The 23,092-nt window shown below is 47.7% G+C and overlaps 1 protein-coding gene and 1 long non-coding RNA gene across 8 annotated transcripts in view; both read right to left on the bottom strand.

The window, feature by feature from the left end:
- ARNT (aryl hydrocarbon receptor nuclear translocator) overlaps positions 1–21,651 on the bottom strand; it is a 30,649-nt gene extending 8,998 nt beyond the window's left edge. For 2 of the 7 annotated variants that reach the window (XM_075724496.1, XM_075724500.1), the window contains exons 1-15: positions 21,615–21,651; positions 13,107–13,218; positions 11,741–11,785; positions 10,473–10,517; positions 7,724–7,768; positions 4,976–5,189; positions 4,610–4,823; positions 4,461–4,526; positions 4,250–4,349; positions 3,759–3,824; positions 3,185–3,270; positions 2,664–2,740; positions 2,356–2,490; positions 1,819–1,893; positions 870–1,021 (exon numbers count right to left, since the gene is read on the bottom strand). In XM_075724496.1, the coding sequence (XP_075580611.1) occupies positions 870–1,021; positions 1,819–1,893; positions 2,356–2,490; positions 2,664–2,740; positions 3,185–3,270; positions 3,759–3,824; positions 4,250–4,349; positions 4,461–4,526; positions 4,610–4,823; positions 4,976–5,189; positions 7,724–7,768; positions 10,473–10,517; positions 11,741–11,785; positions 13,107–13,218; positions 21,615–21,639 (1,457 nt within the window). In that variant the 5' untranslated portion in view covers positions 21,640–21,651. The remainder of the gene's footprint in view (positions 1–869; positions 1,022–1,818; positions 1,894–2,355; positions 2,491–2,663; positions 2,741–3,184; positions 3,271–3,758; positions 3,825–4,249; positions 4,350–4,460; positions 4,527–4,609; positions 4,824–4,975; positions 5,190–7,723; positions 7,769–10,472; positions 10,518–11,740; positions 11,786–13,106; positions 13,219–21,614) is intronic. The other 5 variants (XM_075724499.1, XM_075724501.1, XM_075724502.1 and 2 more) reach the window with 4 other exon arrangements.
- On the bottom strand, positions 16,354–17,168 carry LOC142595706 (uncharacterized). Its single transcript, XR_012831801.1, has 2 exons — positions 16,964–17,168; positions 16,354–16,633 (listed from the first exon to the last, which is right to left on the bottom strand). It is a non-coding gene; the product is annotated as an uncharacterized LOC142595706 (long non-coding RNA).
- Positions 21,652–23,092: the final 1,441 nt, after the last annotated feature.

The raw sequence follows: 23,092 nt of genomic DNA, 5'->3' as shown, positions 1-23,092 counted from the left end.
AAGCGCTACCTGCGCTCTAGGACCTTGCCTCATAGAAAAAAAAAAATTTTTTAAAAAGATTTCCTGGCTTTTCACCTGCCCTCAAGCAATGCAGCCTTCTAGCCTGGCTGGAGACTCCATTTGCTGCACCCACTAAGCCTGCAGTTATGAGCCACATGCAGGCACTTTTGGTTTTTTTTTTTCCTGTCTTTATTTCAGTTGCTGCTCTTCTGTAAGGGGCCTGGAGCTCGCTCATTGGAAGAGAGCACAGCTCTGGTCACTCCCAAAGGAGATGCACCAACCCACTAGAATAGTCAAGAGAGGAAAAAAAGAAGACAGCAGCAACGAAAGCAGTCTCCCCACTGGAGCTTGTTTCTGAATCCAAGGACAAAACACTACAGCGGTGGAGAAAAATAAGTGTTTACTTTCTACCATCAGCTGCAGAGAGTCCTGCTCACATGAAAAGCCGCTCTCCGGACCAGCTGCCCCCCTGGACTGTCACAAGAGTCCAAGAGCTACATTCAAAGGCAGACTTCACTAATATTAGCTCTGAATGCAAACACACAGACAGGAGACTTGCTCCAGTAACCAGAGTTAAAAAAGGCACTGCTGGAGCTGATCATTGGCAGCTTGCTAAGCCATACAACTTAGACAGCCAAAGGAATTAAGTTTCTTGCACTTTCTAGTCCTCTAGCGCCTGCCACGGCCCAGGAAAAGAGCGCTCACGGGACTTAGCAATTTCTCCAGGGTCTACGCAAATTGATGGGAAGCTTGGTGAGGGGGAGAGGCCAAAGCTCCCCCAGTTCTGTGCTGCTGGTTATTCTGGGACAAGATCCCATCAGGTTCGTGTGCTATCACTGGTGGTTGGCAAGTCATTTCCATGTACATACTTGACGTTGGTGTTGGTACAGATGATGTACTCAATTTCATCCGAGTAGGGGTTCTGGAAGGTAAAGGAGCTGGTTCTCATCCAGAGCCATTCCCGGTTTTTGGATCGGAATCGGAACATGACTGACAGAACCTGGCCTTTTAACTTCACCACCTAAAAAAACGTAATGCCATCAGTAGTACCTGATAAAAGAAGGTGTTGAAGAGCAACTTGCCTCTGAGCACAAGCCACCCCCCACTAAAGCCTTGTGATGGCCCTTTGCCTCAAAGCCTGCAAGACTGTATCTTGGTTCTCCCCAACTAAATGGCACCGCTACTACACCCTTACGCTGTTTTGATTCTTGAATGACATGGGAGGGGAATCTAATATCCCCTTTTTGGCTTTCACTTTTCTTATCTCTTTGCACTGGTGAGATGTATGAAAAAGCCTCCAGTAAATGAAGCACATGCTCTTGCTTCCGATTCCAACTATTTGGACAAATGGATATGAGCAGCTACTTTTTGGAGTCATGAAAGCACAGGGGCAGTCTTACCTGCCCTGCCACAAGTCCAACGCCCTCAGAAATAAGAGTAACGACAACAGGGCAAGCAAACCACATCCATTTCGAGTTCTGCAGCACTGGGCTGGGCCCTAGAGATGAACCAGTGTTTCAGCCACAGAAGCATGGCATTCAAGTAGGCACTTTGTAGCCACGTCTCTGGCCCTAAAAGCAGACTGGACTAGCAGCCAGAGGATGAATTCAAGAGTTAGACATCAGATGCTTCTGCTTGGTTTTGCGCATTCACAGTTACGTGACTAGATCTGTAACTGTTTGCCATTGGGCAAAGGAGAAATATCTACGGTTTATTTTTCTCTCGGTTTTCCAATTTATTTCGTTGCTTTGCAAGCACCGAGACAGATTCCAATCTGAATACCTCACTGCATGCAAAGTGGTAGCTCAAGTGCTTTACCTGCTGAAAGCTGTCCCGCAAAAGCTGTTGGTCTTCTGGGTGGCAGAAATCCACAATGTCTTTCCCCAGAAGTTCCTAATTTTAAAGGAATTGAGAGAGATATCAAGCCAGTTCATCTGGCAGGCAGACTCCCTCTTTCAGGTCTGCCCCATTAATTCCACTTTGGACAGGTAGTTACTGCTCCCCCCCACCAAATCACTGTTACACAAATGAAGTACGGGAACTGGCATGCTGTATTTTAAAGAGAAGCACAACAGTGGTTGACTAACGTTTGATCTCGACCTCAAATGGAGGCAAAACCAATCTCAATCGACATTAGACGTAATCCAGAGCCATCCATCCTTCCCATGATCAAAGTACTTAGAAAAGCACATGAAAAAGCAACTAGTGGAGAAGAAACACATGCCTAGTTTAGGCCCCAGGTATTGTTTTAGCAGATCCATTAGACAAGCAGAGCCATGATGTACAAGAAAGGGAGGAGGGAAAAGTAAATTTGACCAGCAGTTCCTTCTTAGAAAGCTCCTACCATTTTCTCACCTGTGGCTGGTAGCCAACCGTAGCCACACAGCGGTGATCTATGAAGGTGAAAATGCCTTCGGTGTTGTGCCGGGAGATGAACTCTGTCGGCTGACAAACATTGTTCATGTCTGTGCAGTTGGGTGAGCTAGTGACCTGCAAGGTAAGACAGGTACAGCGTCATTGAATCTTGCGAGAGCTGCTTTCTCCTGACCAGCCAGCCCTGCGGTTGGATTTGTGGCAATCAGGGAACATCTTCAGACAGAACAGTTTAACTCTGCGGACTTTTAGGACAAGGCAACGTTGAACTATCAGAAAATGCTACCCACCTGGAGCCTGCCAATAGCCACGAGGCAAAACTTGCTGCCCTGGCCAGCATCCGGGTCATCATCAGGCAGTGAAACACCTGCGAGGAGAGCGCCAAAAAATTCCAGCAAGGTTAATACAGGAAAAATTGCTAATTTCAGAGGAAAAAGACATGCAGTTCTGACTTCAATGCATCTCTCCACCCTGTTCTGTAATTCAATATCCTTTCCCATGAAGGAATTTGGTAAATTAAGTTGCCTCCTCCTCTCTTTTTTTCCAGAATGGTTAAATATCTCTAATTTTCAGCACAAGCTAGTTTATCAGCCAGTGCAATATCATTTTCATCCTCTACAGTATCTCCACTGTTCAGAGACAAAGATCTCTGATCCAGCAGCTACAAAAATTAGTTCAACCCTAAAGAAAGAAAAAGTGGCAAGATGCATTTGGAAAGCGTTTGCCGGCACACTCAGTTCATAGAATGGACAACTTCAGACCATATGCTCTTAAAAACAGCCACAACTGAACACATCGGCTACGTCATTACCTGCGGGAGGCCAGGCTTTTATGTAACCCGTGCAGTGCACCACAACGTAGTGAGGTTCACCGTCTTTTGCTGCGCCTAAGCCATTCCTGGGGAGACAGAAACAGCCCGATTGTGCTATATGTTGAACTGGGGTAAGGTCAGGCAAGGTTTCTACTTGTATTTTAAAAAAGCTTCCACAGAACATCTTCAGGGTAAAAAAAAAAAAAAAAAGAACAAAGATTTAACATAAATGCAAGAGGTCCAAGAACACAATAGGTCGGAATCTACCTCAATTTCAAATTAAAAAGGGACAATCTACACCAGAGCCCAACAGCAACAGTGTGAAGAACACGTGGTTTTAAATTGACTTCGAATCCAATCTTGGTAATAAAGAAAAAGATTAAGCTTCCCCAGGATTATCTTCCTCACCACAGTGGTACTTTGGTTCCTCTACCAGCAGATCTATCTGAACTCCTCAATGAGCTGTACTAGCCTACGCACGCTCACCACAGTGTCCCCACCACTCTGACAGAGCTGGAGCTCCTTTTGCTCCTAGCAACGCAGCATGCCTGCCCATAACTTTTGTATTATTTACCTGCAGCGATTCCTCATAAAGCTGAGACGATTCACAGAGACTGGATCCACCGAGCTGTTGCCACACCTGTACCAGAATTAGAAATGCGAGGGGAAAGGCTTTTATCTTTCTTGGTCAACATCAAAACAATTTGACAATCTCGATTAAGAGGAAGCACTCTATAAATGGGGATGAACCTTTGAATCTCCTCCATACAAGTGAAAAGCCCTCATTTTACAGATGTCACAAAGGGAGGCGACACACAGGGTCAAACCAAATTGTTACTTGAAACTGGAACTTCTACAACAGTCTTGAGAGCTATCTTAGCATAGGGCAAAGAAAAATCTCAAGAACTCAACTGTTAGCTTTGTGTGGACAGCTCAGCCATGTTATAGCATGTCTATGTCAGAATGACCAAAAAAAAAAAAAGCCGAAATAAAAGCATGGTGGGGTCAGGGAGCAAGTTCAGCTTCAGGCTCAAATGAGATTTCCCCAAGGAATCTCTTCATTACCTCATTCGGCAGATGAAAGATCTTCGTGAACCCATACACATCCTCATGGACTGCTGGCCTTCCTTCTTGACAGTCCCCGTCTTTAAATCTAGGATGCGACCTAAAGAAAGAAGAAAAAACAAGATGCTGCTGCAATGTGAGTCCTTTCACCAACACAGGCACCAGGTAACATATTAGGAAACTAGCAAGACACAAGTGTCACCAGTGGTACCTTTAGATGCATTCTCAGGGGGGGCTGCAGGATCCTTGTTAGAAAGGCACCAGGGTTTGGTTCCTTCTACAAAGGGAAGGTTTTAATCCAAGTCCTCTGCAGGCTTTCGCGCTGCCCGCCCCCGCCAATCCCTTCCCAGGCTGCTTTACCTGTCAGCGCATTCTCCGATGTGGAGAGCTGCTCCCTCAGCTTGCCCACGTCGTCCGGGTGCACCTGGTCGTACAGGGTGCTGCCAAACCATTCGGACTGGGGCTGGTTCAGGACGGGAGTCACAGAATCGGAGACATAGACCACCCTCCCGGTCTCACAGGACACTATGAACAGAAAACCGTCGGCTGCCTCTAGGATGAGGTGTTTGAGTTCCTGCATTCACAGACAGACAGACATACTCTTAACTCCAGAGCCAGGCAGGTGACGCCCTCTAAACCCACCCTGGGTGCCCACCTCCCCCCACCCACAATTTAATTCCCCCCTCCGACTGCAGTATTTCCCACAAAGCAGCGTCAAGCCAAGACCTGGTCAGTGAGAAAGGAGGGTTTGTAGGTGCCGTCAGTGGAGGTATTGCCTGTGCCACGCAGGGACTTCATGTGAGAGACAGCCATGCGCAAGATGGTGAGCTTGTCCGGTTTGCGGGCCAGGGCACTGCAGGTGGGCACCATATCTGACAGCTCTGTGATGTAGGCAGTCATCTTGTTCCTTCGCCTACGTTCAATCTCGCTGTGATTTTCCCTGCAAAAGGCCAGGGAGGAGAGGAGGAAAAGACGAAGTTACCAATGGGCCAGAAGCCTCAGCCATTTCCCCATGTCAACGCTTCCACAAGGCCAGAGTGCAAAACACAGAGATGCATCAGGGTCATCAGGAGTTAGAAGGACTACAAGCGCCTCACATGCTGGGCGTGCACAAAGGAACGCAGGAACAAGTGCGAGGAGGAGAGTCTACAGTTGGACCTTCTTTGCTGCGGACAAGAGCCTTGCTTGAAATCACATCGGTTCCCTGGTATCTGGTGAAGGCAACGAGCTAGGCTAAGCTATTTTAGCAGAGAAAGAAGCTACCCCGGCACTTCCACAACACTGCAGCAAGCTGAAGGATTTCTGCCTTTCCTACGGCCTCTGCCCTCAAAGCGGGGTTCACCTCACTCTACTGAGGAAATTTGCTTTTAAACAGCACTGGTGCAGACAGACTAAGCCAACTCATCCCACCCACTGTTTGTCCAAGGATGAATCAAATCCCCCACCACCATCACCTTTCAGACACCCACGCGTCTCCAATGACCGTAACAAGGAGGCCAGGGCTGCAGCTAAGACTTGGGCACCTAAATGGCAACAGATGAGTCTCACCTTGCAGTGCTTTTATGAAGATATTTCTCAGTTACATTGAGAGCCTTTTCCAATATCATGGCAGGAGGGAAAGCTTTAGAGGAGATATACACCTGATTTCTGTACAGATCGAGGCCAGCGTGGGCAGACCATCTACCAGGCACACAGCTGGGTGGCGCGCACAGACCTCGGCAGAGGCACCACGACAAACGCTGCCCACTTACAGTCCTCAAAGAGGTTCTTCACACGCCTTTTGCAAGTCTGCTCACAGGGCACAGTCCCCATCAACCCCCAGAGATCAGAACATAACCTGTTTAGACTTCGTTCTTTTTATCCGGCATGTGTAGTTTAACTAGTTTTACTAAGGTGGGGTTTTTCAAAACAGAACTTAAAAGCCAGGTTTCCTATACAGAAGGATGGATCAGATGCAAGGAAGCACATGGCGGGAAATGAAAAGAGATGAAAGTGTGGGAAGGAACATAGACAGGCAAGTGAATTGAAGAGGATAAACACAAAACCCAGAGCATTTATCACTACCAGGTATGTGCAATCATTCAGTGGCCTTGCTCCTTGCTGCAAGAGACTGATATTCAGGAAGAGAAGCGCTTCAATTACCACACTCACCTTGAATTCAGTTTCTCCCAACTCACATGCTCAAGCGTGCAAATGAAGCTACCTTCACTACAAAAGCTGCTGGGAAACCACCAGACATTTGACTTGCCCCACTGCCAAATATTCTTTACTACAGGCTCTTGCATGACAGCAACAACTGACTACTGGGGACAGAAAAGGGTCACTGCTTCACTGGAGGAGAAATCCCTGAAAAGCACTGCTGTTTGCTGCATTCACAGGCCCCACCTCTAGCATTTCCTTATCTCTTCAAATATTTAAGCTATGCAATACTGCAGTCAGGAAAGGCTGTGTTTGGCGGGGGGTGTGTGTGTGTGTGTGTATTTTTTGTTTCAAAACCAGCCAGCAAGCAATAAACTGAGCAGAACTGTGGCATTCTCAGCCCCCATGACAGTCTCTTTAGTCCTGTGCATTGCTTAAGAATGAGTCTAGGGTGGAACAGTCCGAAGAAGTTACAGCGTAAGTTTGCAAGACGGCAAGCCCAAAACAAGCCATTCTTCATGAATTACCAACCCTCAGCTCTGCAGCAGTAACGAGCTGTGGGTGGCAACAGAAACCTCGATGGTGATTTAAGCAGTTTTTCTTTTGCAGCTGAAAATAGGGAAGGGCACATTTAGAGCTGATGTTTGTCTGCTGGAGAAACGCAGTCCTGACAACACACCATCTCAGCCAGCTGCAGCTGTGCACACGCATTCTCAGGGTATGTTTCTGTATTAACGGCACAGCATTCAAAAACGACTGCTTCAGTCGTTTCAGCCACAGTCCCTCATCAATTACAAATAGGAACACGGGGGGGAAAAAATAATCTTGTTTTCAGTATGCTTAAATCACTGTAATGCATAGGACACCATCTTTCCTAGAAGGCTTTAAGGGGTAGAAAAAAACTGAACTAATACACTTTTAAATTAAAGTCTGTTTTGATAGTACAACAGCATTCCTGCGACAAAACCTTACCAAGGTGAGAACAGGCCATTTGGCACCTTGATCTAGCACGAGAGAAACTGTATTTAGCACAGGTTAGCAAAGCTACAGTACTCAGTGAAAGCAATGGCCCAACCACGCTCTACCCTGCGATCTTTGGCAAACAAATCCTTTTCTGTATTCCCCAAAGACATTCTCACACGGGGACTAAATGCCTTTCCCCTCCTAATACCAATTACACAGCGATTTCCAGAAGTGTGTTCAGTTTCAAGTCCTCTATTGCAGCAGATGAGGGAAGGAGGAAGGGGGGGGAATAAAAAGAGAAGGGACGCCTAAAGAAACATTAAGGAAAGGAAATACTCTGCTTGTCCATGCTTGAAATCTCCATTCTCCTACCTGGCAAGTCTCTCCTTATCCGCTGAACTCTGTTCATCATCAGACCTAAAAATAAAATCAGCGAGCTAAGCTAAAATGGAAAAAGTTTAAAGAAATGAAAAATGGGAAGATGTACTAGGAAACCCAGCCTATAGACACGTCTGTTTTGCAGAAGAGCAATTCCATAAAACAAAGCAGTCATTAGTTTGCAACACACATTAAACGGGTGCCTGCTGTCTACATTGTTTTGAAGTTTTAAGGCGCTTACCAAGACTGCAAAATAGGCAAGGGGTAGCTCTGTTTTACATATAACTGAGGTGCAGATTATTCTGCGCAAGATTAGGAGGTTAATGGCAAAACTGAGAATTAGGGTCCCAGTCAGATTAAACTACTCTTTCTTTAAAGAAAAAAAAAGTCAATAGCCTCTTTGATAGTATTAACAAATCAGAAAAGCAGATTAAAAAAAACTCCAAATCCACAAACAGCGTAAGATTCACAGCTAACAACACACATTTTTGTAAGGCTGCTACATAAACACCATTCAGGACAGCACGGTCGAGATGGCTACACGACAAACAGCACACAGAGATGTTAGGCGCATCGTCTACAAAAAGGCACATGGACATCCCCACCAACCTGCATGCACGTTCAGTTCTCAGGGAAGAGCAATCTGCAAACCTTGTTTTACGGAGGCTGATGGTAAGTTTTCCTCCTTGAGGTTTGGCTGCCTTGGAAAACAAATAATCCCCCAAAAGCTACCACCAGGAAAGGAGAGGGTACCACATGTGCCCAGTAAGGCAGGCATGCGATCTCCCAAAGGCTGAGCAGCTAAAACACACACTGTGGATTCACAGAGTACAGGAGGTGTTTTTAGCAGTAGTCAGCTGTGGTACCCTTCCGCTTCAAACAGGTTTGAGTACAGTACTTCAAAAAAAAGTAGTCATGTTCACTTCCACGCTCTGTTTTGCCTCACGTCATCTGATGAGGGGAGAGCGTACTGGAAAATGACGGCTGCCAGAGCTGCGAGGAACATGATACGAGCAGTCCCGGAAAACAGATCCGAGCGCTGTGGGCAGGCCAAGGGGCACAGATGCAGAGGGGAGCTGCGCCACGCTTCTCTCACAGCTGCCTTCGGGCTGTCAGCACGCTAACACCACCGAGGACTTTGTCACTGCTCTTCACCTCCTGCCACTGTCAACTTGTTGCCTGAGCTAGTAATCGCAAGCAATAACCTCGACATTCAAGCGCATAGGTACTGCGGATGCCCCACCGGAGACAGAGGCTCAGGGCCTTAGCAATTTGGAAGGGACATTCAGTTGGTTTGTTTCTTTCTTTATTCCTTCCTCACCTACCACGTGTATTCACCAGGGTGATCAAAGGCCACACCACAGCAGGGGTGACAGGGAGCCAAGATCCTACTCCAGCTATGGCACCGCACCGTTAGGTAGCAGAATTTTTAACTTTAAGGGCCGTGAAGCTGTTCAGCACAACAATGATTACCAAAAAAGCACATGCTGTAGGCATTTTGCATTATCTTAGCACTTAAATGTGTTATCAGGGTCTGTTATACCTTTAAGTTCCCAGAGTTTATGACTTGCACTAGGGAACAAAGTTACTCGACATGGGCTGGCAAACACGTTTCTAATTTGCTGGACTTCAGATCAAGTCAAACCACTTAAAAAGCTGGAGAACCCCAGCGTCGAAGGCCCTGCTAGCCCTTTGGCACATAACAGCATGACGGTGACCTGAAATTCTGGCTTCGCAATTTTTTTTTTTGCCTCTCTGCGTGGAGACTCTGACACGGGTTTATAGCTCTGGCTGAAACGTTACAGAAGAGACATTTTGCAAAGCCTTTATTTCCAGACCACCTGGTTTCAGCGCACGATCTCAGTGAAATCACAGGGAAAGGCCCCTGCACCCAACATCATTCCTGGCTCACCCTGCGATGTGATCTGCCCTGCTCCTTGACACAACATGCTGGGCACTCCTTTCCCCAACGTGCTCAATCACTTAACTCCAATCTCAGGAATTTCTGAAGTCAGACCCCTCCTTAAGGCAAGCCACCAAGCACAGTGTCTTGGCCACTAATCCGTATTTCCTCGCTTTTCTTCTTAGCAAGACACAGCATGATGTGCTTTCGCACTGAGGGGACACCCTGGAATTTACAGCACTCAGAATATATGCAAAAGAACCTCGCTTTGGCAAAAACATTACACATCGCCACAAAATAAACCCGTGAAATATTTAAATTGAGTTCCACAGGCTTCAGAAAGCTGTAAAAATACCATGAGGTCAGTCCCAGTACTAGGTGGTACAGAGCTACTCTCAGACACCAAGTAGACAATCAGAGCCAAAATATCGCTTATAGTGTTACTGTAGACTCTGATCTCTAGGAAATCCCCCATTTATAGAGAAAGCTTCTGCCTAACTCCCCACAAAAGACACAAACCACAACATTTGCCAGGAAACCCTGTTCAAGTAAACCTTGAACTAAGCATGAAACTTGTATCTCTGCAAGTTTCTTGAGCAGGAGAAAAGAATGAGAATCCAAGGCAACAGACAAAAGAAGTGTTGAAAAAGAGAAACAATTTCATCACACTCATAATGAACCGGTCCAAAAACCATCACGGAAAGTGTCCGGATCCTTTGGTACACCTTTCTTCAAAGAGAGAAATCTAACTGCTAGTTAGAAGGGTGCTGCAGGATCTCTCTTACGTTAAGGTGGTTTGGCACCAAAAGCTTCAAAAACTGCATCGCAGCAGGTTCTTACCTGGCAAATCTCTCTTTATCATTTGGCATCGGGTCATCGTCACATCTAGGAGAAGGAAGAGAAGAAGAATTCTTATGGTGTTTACACTTATTTCTTTCCCAAAGACACCAAGAGAACAAGGTTTCATGAATGACACAAAAAAGGCCTGGTGTTAAAAAGGCAAACTCCGCTGTGCGCAGGCAATCCAGAACCATACTCTTCATTCATCTAGTTAAAAGACTACAGTTCAATTATTTGTATCACCTTGATATGTTTTCCACATCACATTCATATCAAGGACAGTGGGATAACACTCAGTAAGTTAAGCACAATCGCACACAAAGAAATAGGTTAAATTGCATTTTGAAGATACAGTCGGCCCAAATCAAGACCCTCATCCAAAGGATCTCAGGAGGTAAATCCTACGTTCATCAGGACCATTATCATCTCAAAGCCATTCCACAGTCATCTTTAAAAGACTCTAACATATGGACTTCCGGCATCATTAGAGTTGCCCAATCCTAAACCATGTAGCGAGACTACGAGTAAATGACAGGAGATCTTCCAACTCTTCTGCGTCCCATATGGCTCATGAGAGGAGATACTTGCAGCCTCGCCAACTCCTTGGAGTAAGGATGTCTCTGTAATTGAAGCATCCTCACAACAGATGAGAATTAACCACATGTCTGAGGCACTAACAAAAGCTCGGCATCTCACTGTTGTGCCGATAAGCTATTTGGCAGAAGATTTTTCTCTACAATCAACGGGGGTTTGGCCAGCAGCAGTGCTCCTATAGCGCTGCGCTGGAACAACCAGCGGATTGCTGGAAGCATTTGGGGAAACTACTTAATCTTTTGAGATGCTGGTATCGAACGCAGCAACATCACCACGGCATTCTGCAACACCGCTTCAACCGAGGGCTTGTGAGGCTCACTTCTTCAGCTGCCCTCATCTCGCTACGGAGCTGGCCCAGGGAGACGCGAGATGGAGACCGCATCCAAAGTGGTTAACGGGATCCCCTCCCAGTCAACCCCTTCTCCGGACTCACAGACCCCATGTGCACAGCAGCTTTGGTTTGGCATCAGCTGCAAAGATGGAGGAATACTGCTGACTAGGAGAAAGGGAAGAGTTTAAGGAAGTGGAGCACTGTCTCCTTCAGACTCCCGCCCCCTTCCCTCTGCACTGCTGGAGAGGAAAAACCACGCGAGCAGCAAGCTCCTGCTCTGGGGGAAATGCAGACACATCTAGACCACACAACAGAAACTTCTGGGTGCGATGTCCTCCCTCACCTGAGGAATTTACTGTTCCCTTCTCCATCATCATCAAAATCAAGCCTGAAAAACAGAAGCAAGAATATAATTATTAACCAAGCGGTTTCTCCTTTACCAGTTGCTTTTCTGTCTGTCCCTACAGAGATGGAGATGATTCTCAAAAGGAAGATTTAAGTAATCTCAGGGGCTAACGTAAAACAACCCACAAACTTTAGAAGGGGCCTTCCTTTACACGTCTATCAGAAAGAGAGCAAGGAACAGTTCAAAAGAGAGCAAGCCCACTCGGAGCACCCACTGCATCACCACCTCCTGTTCCAAATGGCTCTGGACCTCCCAGCAGCGATCTGAAGCCCAAGAGGCTGCCACAATTGCTCCTCACTGCTCAAGGAACCGACCCACAGCCTACAAACGGAGCACTCCCAACTCAAAAGCTTGGAGGTTGCATTTAAAAAAAAAAAAAAAGAGGAGGGCAAAATACTTCAAGAGTTAAAGTTCAGTCTGGCGACCTGCGTGGTTAGTGTCCTTAGTTCAACAGCAGACAACATCACTGTGTTTGCTGTAACAGGGTCAAAAAAAAAAAAAAAGAAAAAAAAAGCATTTCTAACAAGTGTATGTGGGAGGACAGAAGAAAGGCTTTTCATTGTACTTCCTTTCAGGATGGAAAACTGGCGTGTAGACGCAGCAAAGCAGCGTGCGTGTTTGTAAATGAAGTGCGAGGAACAAGTAGCAGACAGCGTGGGAGGAGCTGCACGGGAGCGGGAGCACCAGCAAATGGAGGTGAAGGAAAGTGTTTGAGTGACTGAGGGAGGGCAGGGAGAGATTTTTAATTAGCTTGAAAATTAAGAGGAAATTTTTTGTGCCAGGAATTTAAGAGCAGCCACTCTATATCCTTTTAATTTGCAAAGGCATTTTTAGCAAACAAAAAGCCTACCACAAGCACACTGTGGCTTCCCCGCCACCTCTCCCAGAGAGAGGACAGTTGCAAAGGTTTGAGTAAGGCCCCAACATTCCCAGTCTCTGCTCCTCTACCTCTCTCGCAGCAACTGGCTTGTCTCACTGCTTCAGTGACTCCCGTTTCACTCAGTCCTTTGGTGAGCAACCCTCTTCTCCTGTGAGGTGCAACTCAACTTTTGAATCCCCTTTTTTTATATGTAATACAGAACCTGGCTGTTAAAACGGGTATTGTTGGCATAGAGCATCCCACTACAAAGTAAAAGGACTGGATACAGCACAGCTGAAGGAACCAGGCAACTCTGCTTAGAAGTAGACAAGTTTCCTCATCGCAAGGCTGACCACTCTTTCAAGAGAACGCTTCCTCAGAAATACGCTTCACACATATCCCCCCAAGAAGTAAAAGCCACGCGCACACAGAGCGCCCACTCACCCAGGACGCCTCTTGTTGGCTCTCTGAGCAATGGCTCCTCCAGCTTGTGCACCCGGACCAGGGTTCCCGGAGCTGACGGCTGCACCCAGCGAGGAAACATCTGATGCCATTTCTAAACAGAAGAGTGGAAAAAAAGAAAATAAACCAGTATTATGTCAAAGCCCCCTCTAGTTCAGAGGGTGGAGTGTTCTCCACATATAGCCCCCATTAAAGGCGATTGCATTTCAGCATCTGATGTGGATAGATTTTGTGCAATGTGCATTTCTAGTCCTTTCATCTCCTGCCTCTCCAGAGCCTGTGCTAAGGGTCCATTTCAAGCTTTGAGCACATGCTGTTTTCATAAGCTCAAAAGCTTAGATCGCTAAACTAAAAGATGTGGTCTCCTTTTTAGACAGAGGAGGAGCCTGATGTGATCGTGGGTTGGGGCTGAACCGATTCTCATATGCTAGCTGCATGAGTATGCAGAAGGGGAGGAGAAGAGCTGCGAGTTTGCCTAATAACGTCAACCCCACCTCTTGAAGAGGGTTTATTTCCCAATCTACCAGACAAAGAATTAACCAAGACACCTTGAAAACCGTGATCTTTCAGACAGTCATTCCTACTCTTCGGCATACCAACCTGCGGGCACCACAGGCCCGATTACCGGTCTCTGCCCATGGTCCTCTGCAACTGGCCATACACCCAGAGCAAAAGAACATCACACAGAGCAAAAATAACATCAGTTCTTCCCTGAAATGACACTGCCTCCACGAAGCACAACGGCAGTCTTGCTTGGAGCTAAACCCCTTGTGTTTGACACGTAGAAAAGTTGCATAAACCTAATGAAGTGCGAGGAACAAGTAGCAGACAGCATGGGAGGAGCTGCAGGGGAGTGGGAGCACCAGCAAATGGAGTGAAGGAAAGAGTTTGAGAAGTAGGAAACCTAACCAATGCTTTCTAAGAGATGAAACGGGCAGGTAACGCGCTCAAGAAGCGTGGAACTGGCGAGCCTTCAGAGATCACGTCACCCGATATTACAGTACTGCTTCTACAAGAGGTGCCGCGTAGGTGCAACATTTGAGAAAATAAGAAGGTACTTGGAGACGTGAAAATAAGCCCCTTTTGGTACAGGAAAGAAAGAAACGTCTCAGTGGAGAACTTGAATACGCTGCCCTCACAAGTCGGACGGCAGGCCCAAGCCTGTTACGCATTATGGGTTTTTTCCACAATGAAAGCAAAGAGTCTCGGCTCTCTACACAACCACACACGCTCAAACCGCTTCCCCGGCTGCGTGGGCAGGCTGGGCTCCAAACCCCTGCCCACATCCCGGCAGCGTGGATGCCCCCTTCTCCTCCCCACACGTTTCACCAGCAGCTCCCAGCTCTTACCAACGCAAGCAGGGATTTCTCGTTCCTTGCAAGCGGAGAGACTACGTTTGAAAGCAGCGTTTGATGGCAGACACCGAGCCTTACTTCTTTGATCCTCAAGTAGGGCTTTTTCCTAATCCCAGTTGTTTAGGAGTACACATAACAGGCTCTGCAGTTGTTCGAATCTTGCTCGGCATGGCTTAAACTGAAACCATGTCGTAACATTTGTCACGAGAGCTGCGTTCAACGTCCTTCTACGTTAACGTAGTCTGATCTGCACCAGAACCAGAGTTTTTAAACAAGTTATAAGGCATTTTTTTCATCTTTCTGAAATAAGTCAGCTCTGTACTCATTTTAATCGTTGTGGTTTTTTTAAGTTTGCTGCTAACCAGTTGCTAGACTGCAACCAAAACAGTCGCTCCAGCCAGAGAATCTCCACCGCAATCTTTGCAAACTGAGTTGCGCAGAGTGCCTTGAAGGTAGAAAAACCGCTTCTGCTTTATCAAAGCGGAGGGGACCCAAAAAAAAAAAAAACCCAAACCCCAAAAAACAACCAACCCAACACACACACAAAAAAAGCCTATTGCTGGGGCTCCCAAACCACAGCAAAGTGGTATACTGACACTGAGAGCTGCTTATGCGTGAAATGCTGCCAGAATTGGTGGGACAAAGCAAAGAATTGAAGTCAGGTTTAACAAAAATGGCAACAAATCGGGGCTTAAGCTGTGAGGCCGTCAAATCTTAGCTTAGCCACGACCACGAGGATATTGCTTCACAAGTAAAGGAGAGCTGTACTACAGCAAGCTTCTGTGCGACAGTGCCCGTTTGTACTTCTCACCTCGTCAAGCATAAGACAGCCTCTTGGATTCCCAACATCAGGAAAGGAAAGGAAAAAAAAACCCTAATTTTCAACATTGTAGATACATCTGGGTTTAACAAGTACTTTTACAGTTCCTGAAGTCAGCTTTCAATCCAAGAGCGGTTTAATCTAAGCAGTACTCCCAGACTTGGACGGTCGTTCGCTTGCAGCTAAAAGCGGAGCTGTGCAACGGCCCGACCACCGCTACGGTGCGGCCGGAGCACAGCAGCTGCCTCGCAGTAACAGCTCCAGCTCTCCGCAAACATGCTCCAAAATTTTTGGTGTTTTTTCCAAAAGGAAAAAAAAAAAAAATTCTTTTACCACAGTATTATTGCTAGCCTATATTACTGCTTGATTTGTTTTCTTCCAAGCAGCTGGCATTGCTGAAGAAGTTTCTTCCTTGCCAGTCCACAGGATTTCCCAGGGGTGACTAAAATATGGAATAAGCATCCAGCTCAATGCTTGGCAGTTGAAGGGGCCAACAACAACAGTCCCAAACAACAGCATGAGCGAGCACACCCAATTTCAACATTAACTACAGCAACAAAACACGAGGACTTCTCTGAAGTTTAAAAAAAAAAAAAAATTGAGAACAAAGAATCAGGTATGGAAACAGATTTTTTTTTTTTAAAAGACAGATTATTTGAGGTTAGTGGTTTTCAGCATGTGAATATGTAAGGTCTCTGCCGGGAAACGGGTCCCTATGTGATAAAGTCAAGTCAGCTGATGTGATGCACTTAAAATAAATGGAGGCTGGCCTTCCTCACACTCCAGCCTCCACGCTGGGACCGCGGACCTTTCCCATCTCCCCCCCCCGCGCGATTTTGGATCCCTTGGACGCCTCTGTGCCCCTCCCCTTATTTCTAAGGGAAGTCCCAAGGTGCAGAAAGAGTTGATAGCAAAGGTCTTTGTTTCACAGAACATGTCCCTGAGTGCAAGTAAACCAGGTCAGAAGGTTTATTCCTTTTCCCAAGGAGGCTGTGGCTTTTCAACACACATATTTAAGCACCACGGTCTGAACAGAAATAAAGTTTCTGGAGCGTGGCAGATAATCATTTTATTAAGGAGAGAGGAATTTCCGCTTTCGGGCAGGGGAAGGAAGCGACACTGTGCTGTTCCTCTGCAAATCAACTTTTAAATAGGGTCGAGGGGGAAGGAGGGCGTCTTTGTTTGTTTTTAAAGGCCTCATCTGAGCTTTTGCTATTTTTAAGGAGCCTTCTGCGTGGACCAGCATCTCAGAGCAGCGTCGCAGGATGAAACCACTTCACCTCGCGCTTCAGCTTCCCACACGGAAACATTTGCTTGTCATAGTACAACGTGCCCTTTCACAAGCGGAGAAAAACAAAGAAAAACCTGAGATTGGGTAAGGTAAATCGGTAGCATTTTGTTCTGTGTACTGAGGGAGAGCATCAAAATGCTTACATACTCATGACCCGTTGGCCCCTCTACCACATCCTCACCCCCAAAAAATAGGAGAGCATGGGGCAGGGGGATGGGGTGGGAAGAGGTTTAGCTTTTTCACCTTTCAGAATTACTAGGACACTCACACCACTGCAAAGCATCCTTTCAAACCCCCCATTTTTCCCCAGTCCTAAACATGGGCCGTATAGCTATATTATACGGAGGTCAGTGGGGAATTGATGGAACCCAACCTATGGATGCAAGCTCTGAAAGCTTCGCCCACGACAGCCGGGTGGTGGTGAGGGTGGCTCCAGCCCACACGTACTCAGTAAATTCACCGGCCCAGATGCCCATCCTAAGAAAAGCAGTCCCTTCACAGAAATCCCTCCACAGCTCCACTCGAAAGCCACCGGCCCCAAGCGTAAAAGGCAAGACGTCAGTAGCTTTTTAGCAAGTCCTGTTGTGACAGGGCAAGGCGTGATGGATTTAAACTAAAGAACAGATTTAGACTGGATATGAGGAAGAAATTTTTTACAGTGAGGGTGGTGAAGCACTGGCACAGGTTGCCCAGAGAGGCGGTGGAGGCCCCTTCCCTGGAAACATCCCAGGCCAGGTTGGACGGGGCTCTGAGCACCCTGCTCTGGTTAAAGCTGTCCCTGTCGCTGCAGGGGTTGGGCTGGGTGGGCTCCAAAGGTCCCTTCCCAAAGCATTCCATGATTCGATGATAGTCAGAGGCAACCTGATCCAAAAACCCAGCTAATGGAGTCAACCGATTCTAAGAAAGCCTGATACATTATGATCTATGAAACAGCAGTTTCACAACCTCAAACCAGGAAAGCTTGTGGTCAGTTGTTCAAAGCAGTGACCAGCAGTTCCCAGATATCAAGATGCTTAGCTCTGACTCAACGTACTGATAGCCAAAACAGCGAGAACAACATTTTCAACTACTCCAAAATAACAAAAGAGACAATGAACATATTCCTTTGAAACACTCTGTGTTAAGAGCAACAGGACACACATTAGCTTTCATTTGGAAAATGGTTTCTTCAAAAATCAGATGTGCCACCAAAAATCGCAGCCGATCTTTCTCAGAGGGCAGGGTGGGTTTCATAGAGCCACTGCTGCAACAAGCAATATCCTTGTTCAGTCCCTGTTCCAGCCCTTTCCACAATCAATCCCTGCTTGCCTTTAACATGTGTTAAATCTAATTAAGGCCAGAAGAGATAAGCAGAGGCAGCACGGAGAAATTACGGATCCTCATTTGTAACCGAATCTAAATCTGCAAGCACAACCACAATTCAGCCAACGGTTCGACCCAGAATAGAATAGGCTGGAATATCGCTACGGGAATGTCATCTCGAGAGCCAGACTCCCAGCCCAGCTCTCCTGGGAAGGGCTCTGTTGCAACTGCTGGCATCTCAACAGTGAAAAAGCTTCAGAAATAAAGTCACAGAAAACATTCAGAACTGTGATTTACGAGATGGGCCTGCCGTAGCCCTTAAATGCATTTTTATTGTACCACTTAGCCTACTACAGCCAGGCACTGTACAAAGCACAGCAAAAAATGGTGGTTCCTGCTGCAGGGAGTTTTAGCACACGGTTGTTCACCAGGCTCAGTATCAGCCAACACATTTCAGCATAGATTTAGTTTAAACTTAACCATTAGCGAGCTCCCCCAAAAGCCAAGGAAGTTTAGAGCAGGTTTGCGAGCAGATAACAACCGCTAAGATAAACCAGGGTACTACTTCAACGAATACTTGCGTTTCACTCACGACTGTAAGGCTTCGGGCCGAACAGCGCACATGGCTGCGTATTTACAAAGTGTCTCAATTTCTGTGCCTCAGGTACGTTAAAGAAATTTATTTTTTAAGTAGGTGAGGGTTTGTTTTTTTTTTTAGGTTGTTTGAACTTCCCATGCAATGCCAGCTCAGCACTTTCATCCCCATGGGAACCTTCTCCAAGAAGCGTTACAGAAATTAACTGAAAAACCATAGAAAAGAACGCATCTTCCATTTTCAAGTGTTTGAAGTCCCGCATTCATAAAAGTAAATGTTTGAAGCGAAGCTGATCAATCATATTCATCCAGCCAGTACTAAAAGTGTCCTAATAATCCAAGTTAATATTAAAACCTGTAAAGTAATGCAAGTAAGGCAAGTCACTTTTCTTTTTTAATCCCCCCTCGTATGTCCTCCCGGTTAGGTGAGGCTATTTGCTTTTCGCTCCTAAGCAGATTTTAACAACATAAAACTCGCCTAAATCGACACAATCGAAAGCTTTCCATCTAGCACTCGTCGCTATTTAAGTCTTTTTCAGTTAAATAGGACCAGTAAACTGTGCAGTGGCTCGATTCACCCTCGGAAAGATGAGGGAGCAGTAAGGTTTTGCAGATTTATTTTTGAATAAGTTTATCTGAAAAGGGAGAAGTGCTTTATCCACCTCTCCCACAGGTTTCTGAGGCGACCTGCTTTGCCCATGTAGCATACCAAGGAAGGACAGAAGGCCCAAGATGGTACGACACTGAACGCAAGCTGCGGTTTGAACGCTTAAAATAAGTTCCGACTTATTTTTGTGGCCAGTTTTCCCTGCTTAAGTTGTGAGGACATTCAGCATGTTTGGGGGCATTATCCAGTATTCACTGGAGCCCTGCAGTCTGTTTTCAACATCTAGAAAAAGAGGACCCAGCTTCTAAAGAACAATTTTCACAAGTAATTTATTTTACTAATAATCTCTGTGTATATAATGCCTATGCAGACTGTAAGTATTTCTCCCCCCTCAGTTTAAAAGGGCCAAGCTAATACCGGTCAGTCAGTCTGCCTGTAGCTATAAACATTAAACACAGATGTTGAAAGTTCTCTTTTCCTTGCGAATCTGTTTCAAACTTTCCTATTATGCAAAATATCATGCAACTCCAAAGACTACACTTACATAAACACTTTGCAATACACTAACAGTTTAAAGCCACGAGTATCTTCCTTTCTCATTCACTGGATTCTTACAGAGCTGGCTCATAACATACATTTTCCGTTCTTACCCCAAGAACGGCTTTTTTTTTTTTTTTTTTTTTTGCTTTACATTTAGCTACGCATCCTTTGTCCGCCAAACTACAAAACCCTGATCTAGCACTATGCTGGCAGGAGAAGTAGTGAACTTCCTGATCAAGCCCACACCACCAGCAACACACATGACTAAGATTTTACTACTTGGAATAATCTCACTGTTTCAGGGGATACTGCTGTGAGCCAAAAGCGTATTTTGCTGCAGGACGGGATCACAACTTTGACGGTTTCCATTTCTGATATATTTTTGCTAAGCTGAATCAGGAATTCTTGGTTTTTTCTAACATGCCATCTCTGATTGCTGAAGAATTTCAGATCATTATGTGAAACCACAACCACGTATTTCCAGATGCCAGTTCTGCACCCTTGCCTCAGAATCACCACAGACAAATGACCCAACATGTTTTCTCAATATTTAAAGCCACAAAAGCTTCCTATATCGTTAGAATGAAAAAAAAAAAAAATCCTTTAGAAGTTACATTGAACAGTCCTCGATAAACCTGAACATGTCACACAACCCAAGACCTTGCCAGCCTCAAGCCACAAGCAAGAATAGTCAGAAACCACAAGCCAAAAAAAACCCCAAAACCCAAAAAAACACAGAAGCTCAAATTCTGATCTCAGTCACCACGTCGTAAATCCATTACAAGTTCACAGACGCTGGCTTATTCCAGGTACATACCAATTTCAGAGCAATTTAGCCAGAAATCTGACAAAGCCCAAAAGATTCGATTTTATTCAGCGAGCATCAGATATTGCCAGCTTCCAGCTTCTCCAAACAGGGAGTCACTCCTTGGTTATCAACGGAAGGGAGCAAAAGCTGAAAGAGTATTCTGCTTTCTGCTGACAGGCACTCACACCCTTGGTTATGCACCAGCTATTCAGCTCAGTTTAAAAAAGAGGTGGAGAGTTGTAAAAATCCTTTGCAAAACAGCACATCAGGTTTTGTCTGTTGCTAACGAAGAAAACCTCAATGAAACACACAGCCAAAAAATGAAAAAAAAAAAAAAGGGTCTAAAACCAACATAAACCATTAAGGACAATAAACGCAAGCGTGCCCCACTAGTGCTCGTGGCCTCGCGGGAGGATGATGATGGAAACCAGACCCCAGCACCAGGTAGAGCAGAGCGGGCATGTGTGGGGCGCAGGCGTCAAAACTCAGGGAGCAGAGACAAGCACCGACGTCTTCCTCCCCGCCGCACCAAGCTCACGCACGGTCTCCCTCTCCAGCTTTACCTTCTTTCCAAAACAGCCTGCCGCTCAACGAGCTGCCTCCTTTAAAAGTTTCTGCCATCGGACAACACGCTGGTTCTCCGAACCCTCCCGGAGCACCCCAAGCCGGGTCCCTCAGCACCCCTTCCCCACGCCGGCTCCCTCATTGCTCCTCAGGGGTGTCCCCCCCCCCATCCCACCCTCCCACTACCCACAGGCTCCTCCTGACCCCCCAACCTCCAGATAACACCCCTGGGCTCCCCCAAAGCTGCTCCCCCGACCGAGCCCCCAGCCCCGCTAACCCCGCTCCGGGAAAGCCTCCAGCCCCGGCTGACACCTTCGACCCACCCCGGCCCGGGCCTCCTCCACCAGCCCTTCGGCCCAGCCCCTGCTAACGGCGCCACCAGCCCAACCGCCCCGACCCAGCCCCCCTCCCCCGAGCGCTGCCCCTCCTCAACGGCGCCTCAGCAGCCCCCTGCCCGGCCCAGAGCCCCCTCAGCGCCACCGGGACGCCCCAGCCCGACCCCCCAGGCCCGACCCGCCGGCGCCCCCTCAGCCTCCCCACCACCGCCGCAGAGCCAGGCGGCCCCCCCGCCCCCTCGGCGGCCCGCCCGGCCCCGACGCCCCGGCTCACCCGGGTTGGCGGCGGTGGCTGCCATGGCCGCCGCGGGTTAGCAGCCGCCCCCCCCCCCCGCCTCCCTCCGCGCCGCCGCTGCCAAGATGGCGGCACAGGAAAACCCGCTGCGCTGCCGCGCAGCCTAACCTGCCCGCCGGGATGGGCGGGGCGCGGAGCGGGCGCCGCGCCCCGATTGGTCCAGCCGGGGGGCGGAGGGGCGGGGCGAGAGCGCCCGACGGCACGGCCAGCAGGGTAAGGTGAGCGCCGCCGTGCCCCGCCCCTACCGCGGGAGGGGGCGTGGCTGGCGAGGAGGCGTGGCTCGGGGAGGGGGCGTGGCTATGGCGGGGTGGGTGGGGAGGGACGCGCGTGTGGGGCCAGTTAAAGGTCGGGCTGGGTCACGTGATGGGGTTTGGTGGTTGGGGTTTGTGTTTTGGTTTTTTTTGTCGGAGGGCAGGAAACCTGCTGGGACTGGGATTGGGAGCGGGATTAGGGTTGGAACTGGGATTGGAGTTAGGGTTGGGATCGGGATTGGGATTAGCATTGGAACGGGGATTGGGCCTGGAGTTAGGATTGAGACTGGGATTAGGGTTGGAACTGGGATTGGGCCTGGAGTTAGGATTGGGACTGGGATTGGAGTTAGGATTAGGGTTGGAACTGGGATTAGGACTGGAGTTAGGGATGGAACTGGGATTGCAATGAGGCTTGGGATCAGGATTGGGATTAGCATTGGAACTGGGATTGGGCCTGGAGTTAGGATTGGGACTGGGATTGGAGTTAGGATTAGGGTTGGAACTGGGATTGGGACTGGGATTAGGGTTGGAACTGGGATTGCAATGAGGCTTGGGACCAGGATTGGGATTAGCATTGGAACTGGGATTGGGCCGGGAGTTAGGATTGAGACTGGGATTAGGGTTGGAACTGGGACTGGGATTGGGACTGAGATTAGGGTTGGAACTGGGATGGGAGTTGGGACTGGAGTTAGGATTAGGGTTGGAACTGGGATTGGGACTGGGATTAGAGTTAGGATTAGGGTTGGAACATGGACTGGGACTGGAGTTAGGATTAGGGTTGGAACTGGGATTGGGATTGGGACTGGATTAGAGTTAGGATTAGGGTTGGAACATGGATTGGGACTGGAGTTAGGATTGGGATTAGAGTTGGAACATGGATTGGGACTGGAGTTAGCATTGGGACTGGGAGTAGGGTTCGAGTTAGGGTTGGAACTGGGATTAGGGTTGGGACAGGGATTGGGGCTGGAATTGGGACTGGAAGAGGGCTTTGGGTGAGGATTAGGACTGGGGGGGCACCAGGAAAGCATCAATTAGGGCTGACTGCGGGTCACAGGTCTCGCCCCCGGCCACCCCATGATCACAGCAGGGGCCCCGGGCTCCTGCCAGGCACCCCGGGACAGCATCCCCCTTATCCCCCCTTCCGCTCCCCCTGGACACCGGCAGGACCCCAAAACTCAGCCTTTGCCAAAAACAAAAAAAAAATCA

Source organism: Pelecanus crispus, chromosome 22 (assembly GCF_030463565.1).
Source record: "Pelecanus crispus isolate bPelCri1 chromosome 22, bPelCri1.pri, whole genome shotgun sequence".
Lineage (NCBI taxonomy): Eukaryota > Metazoa > Chordata > Aves > Pelecaniformes > Pelecanidae > Pelecanus > Pelecanus crispus.
Note: the sequence above shows the minus strand (reverse complement) of the source record. Positions and strands in the feature narration are given on the sequence as shown.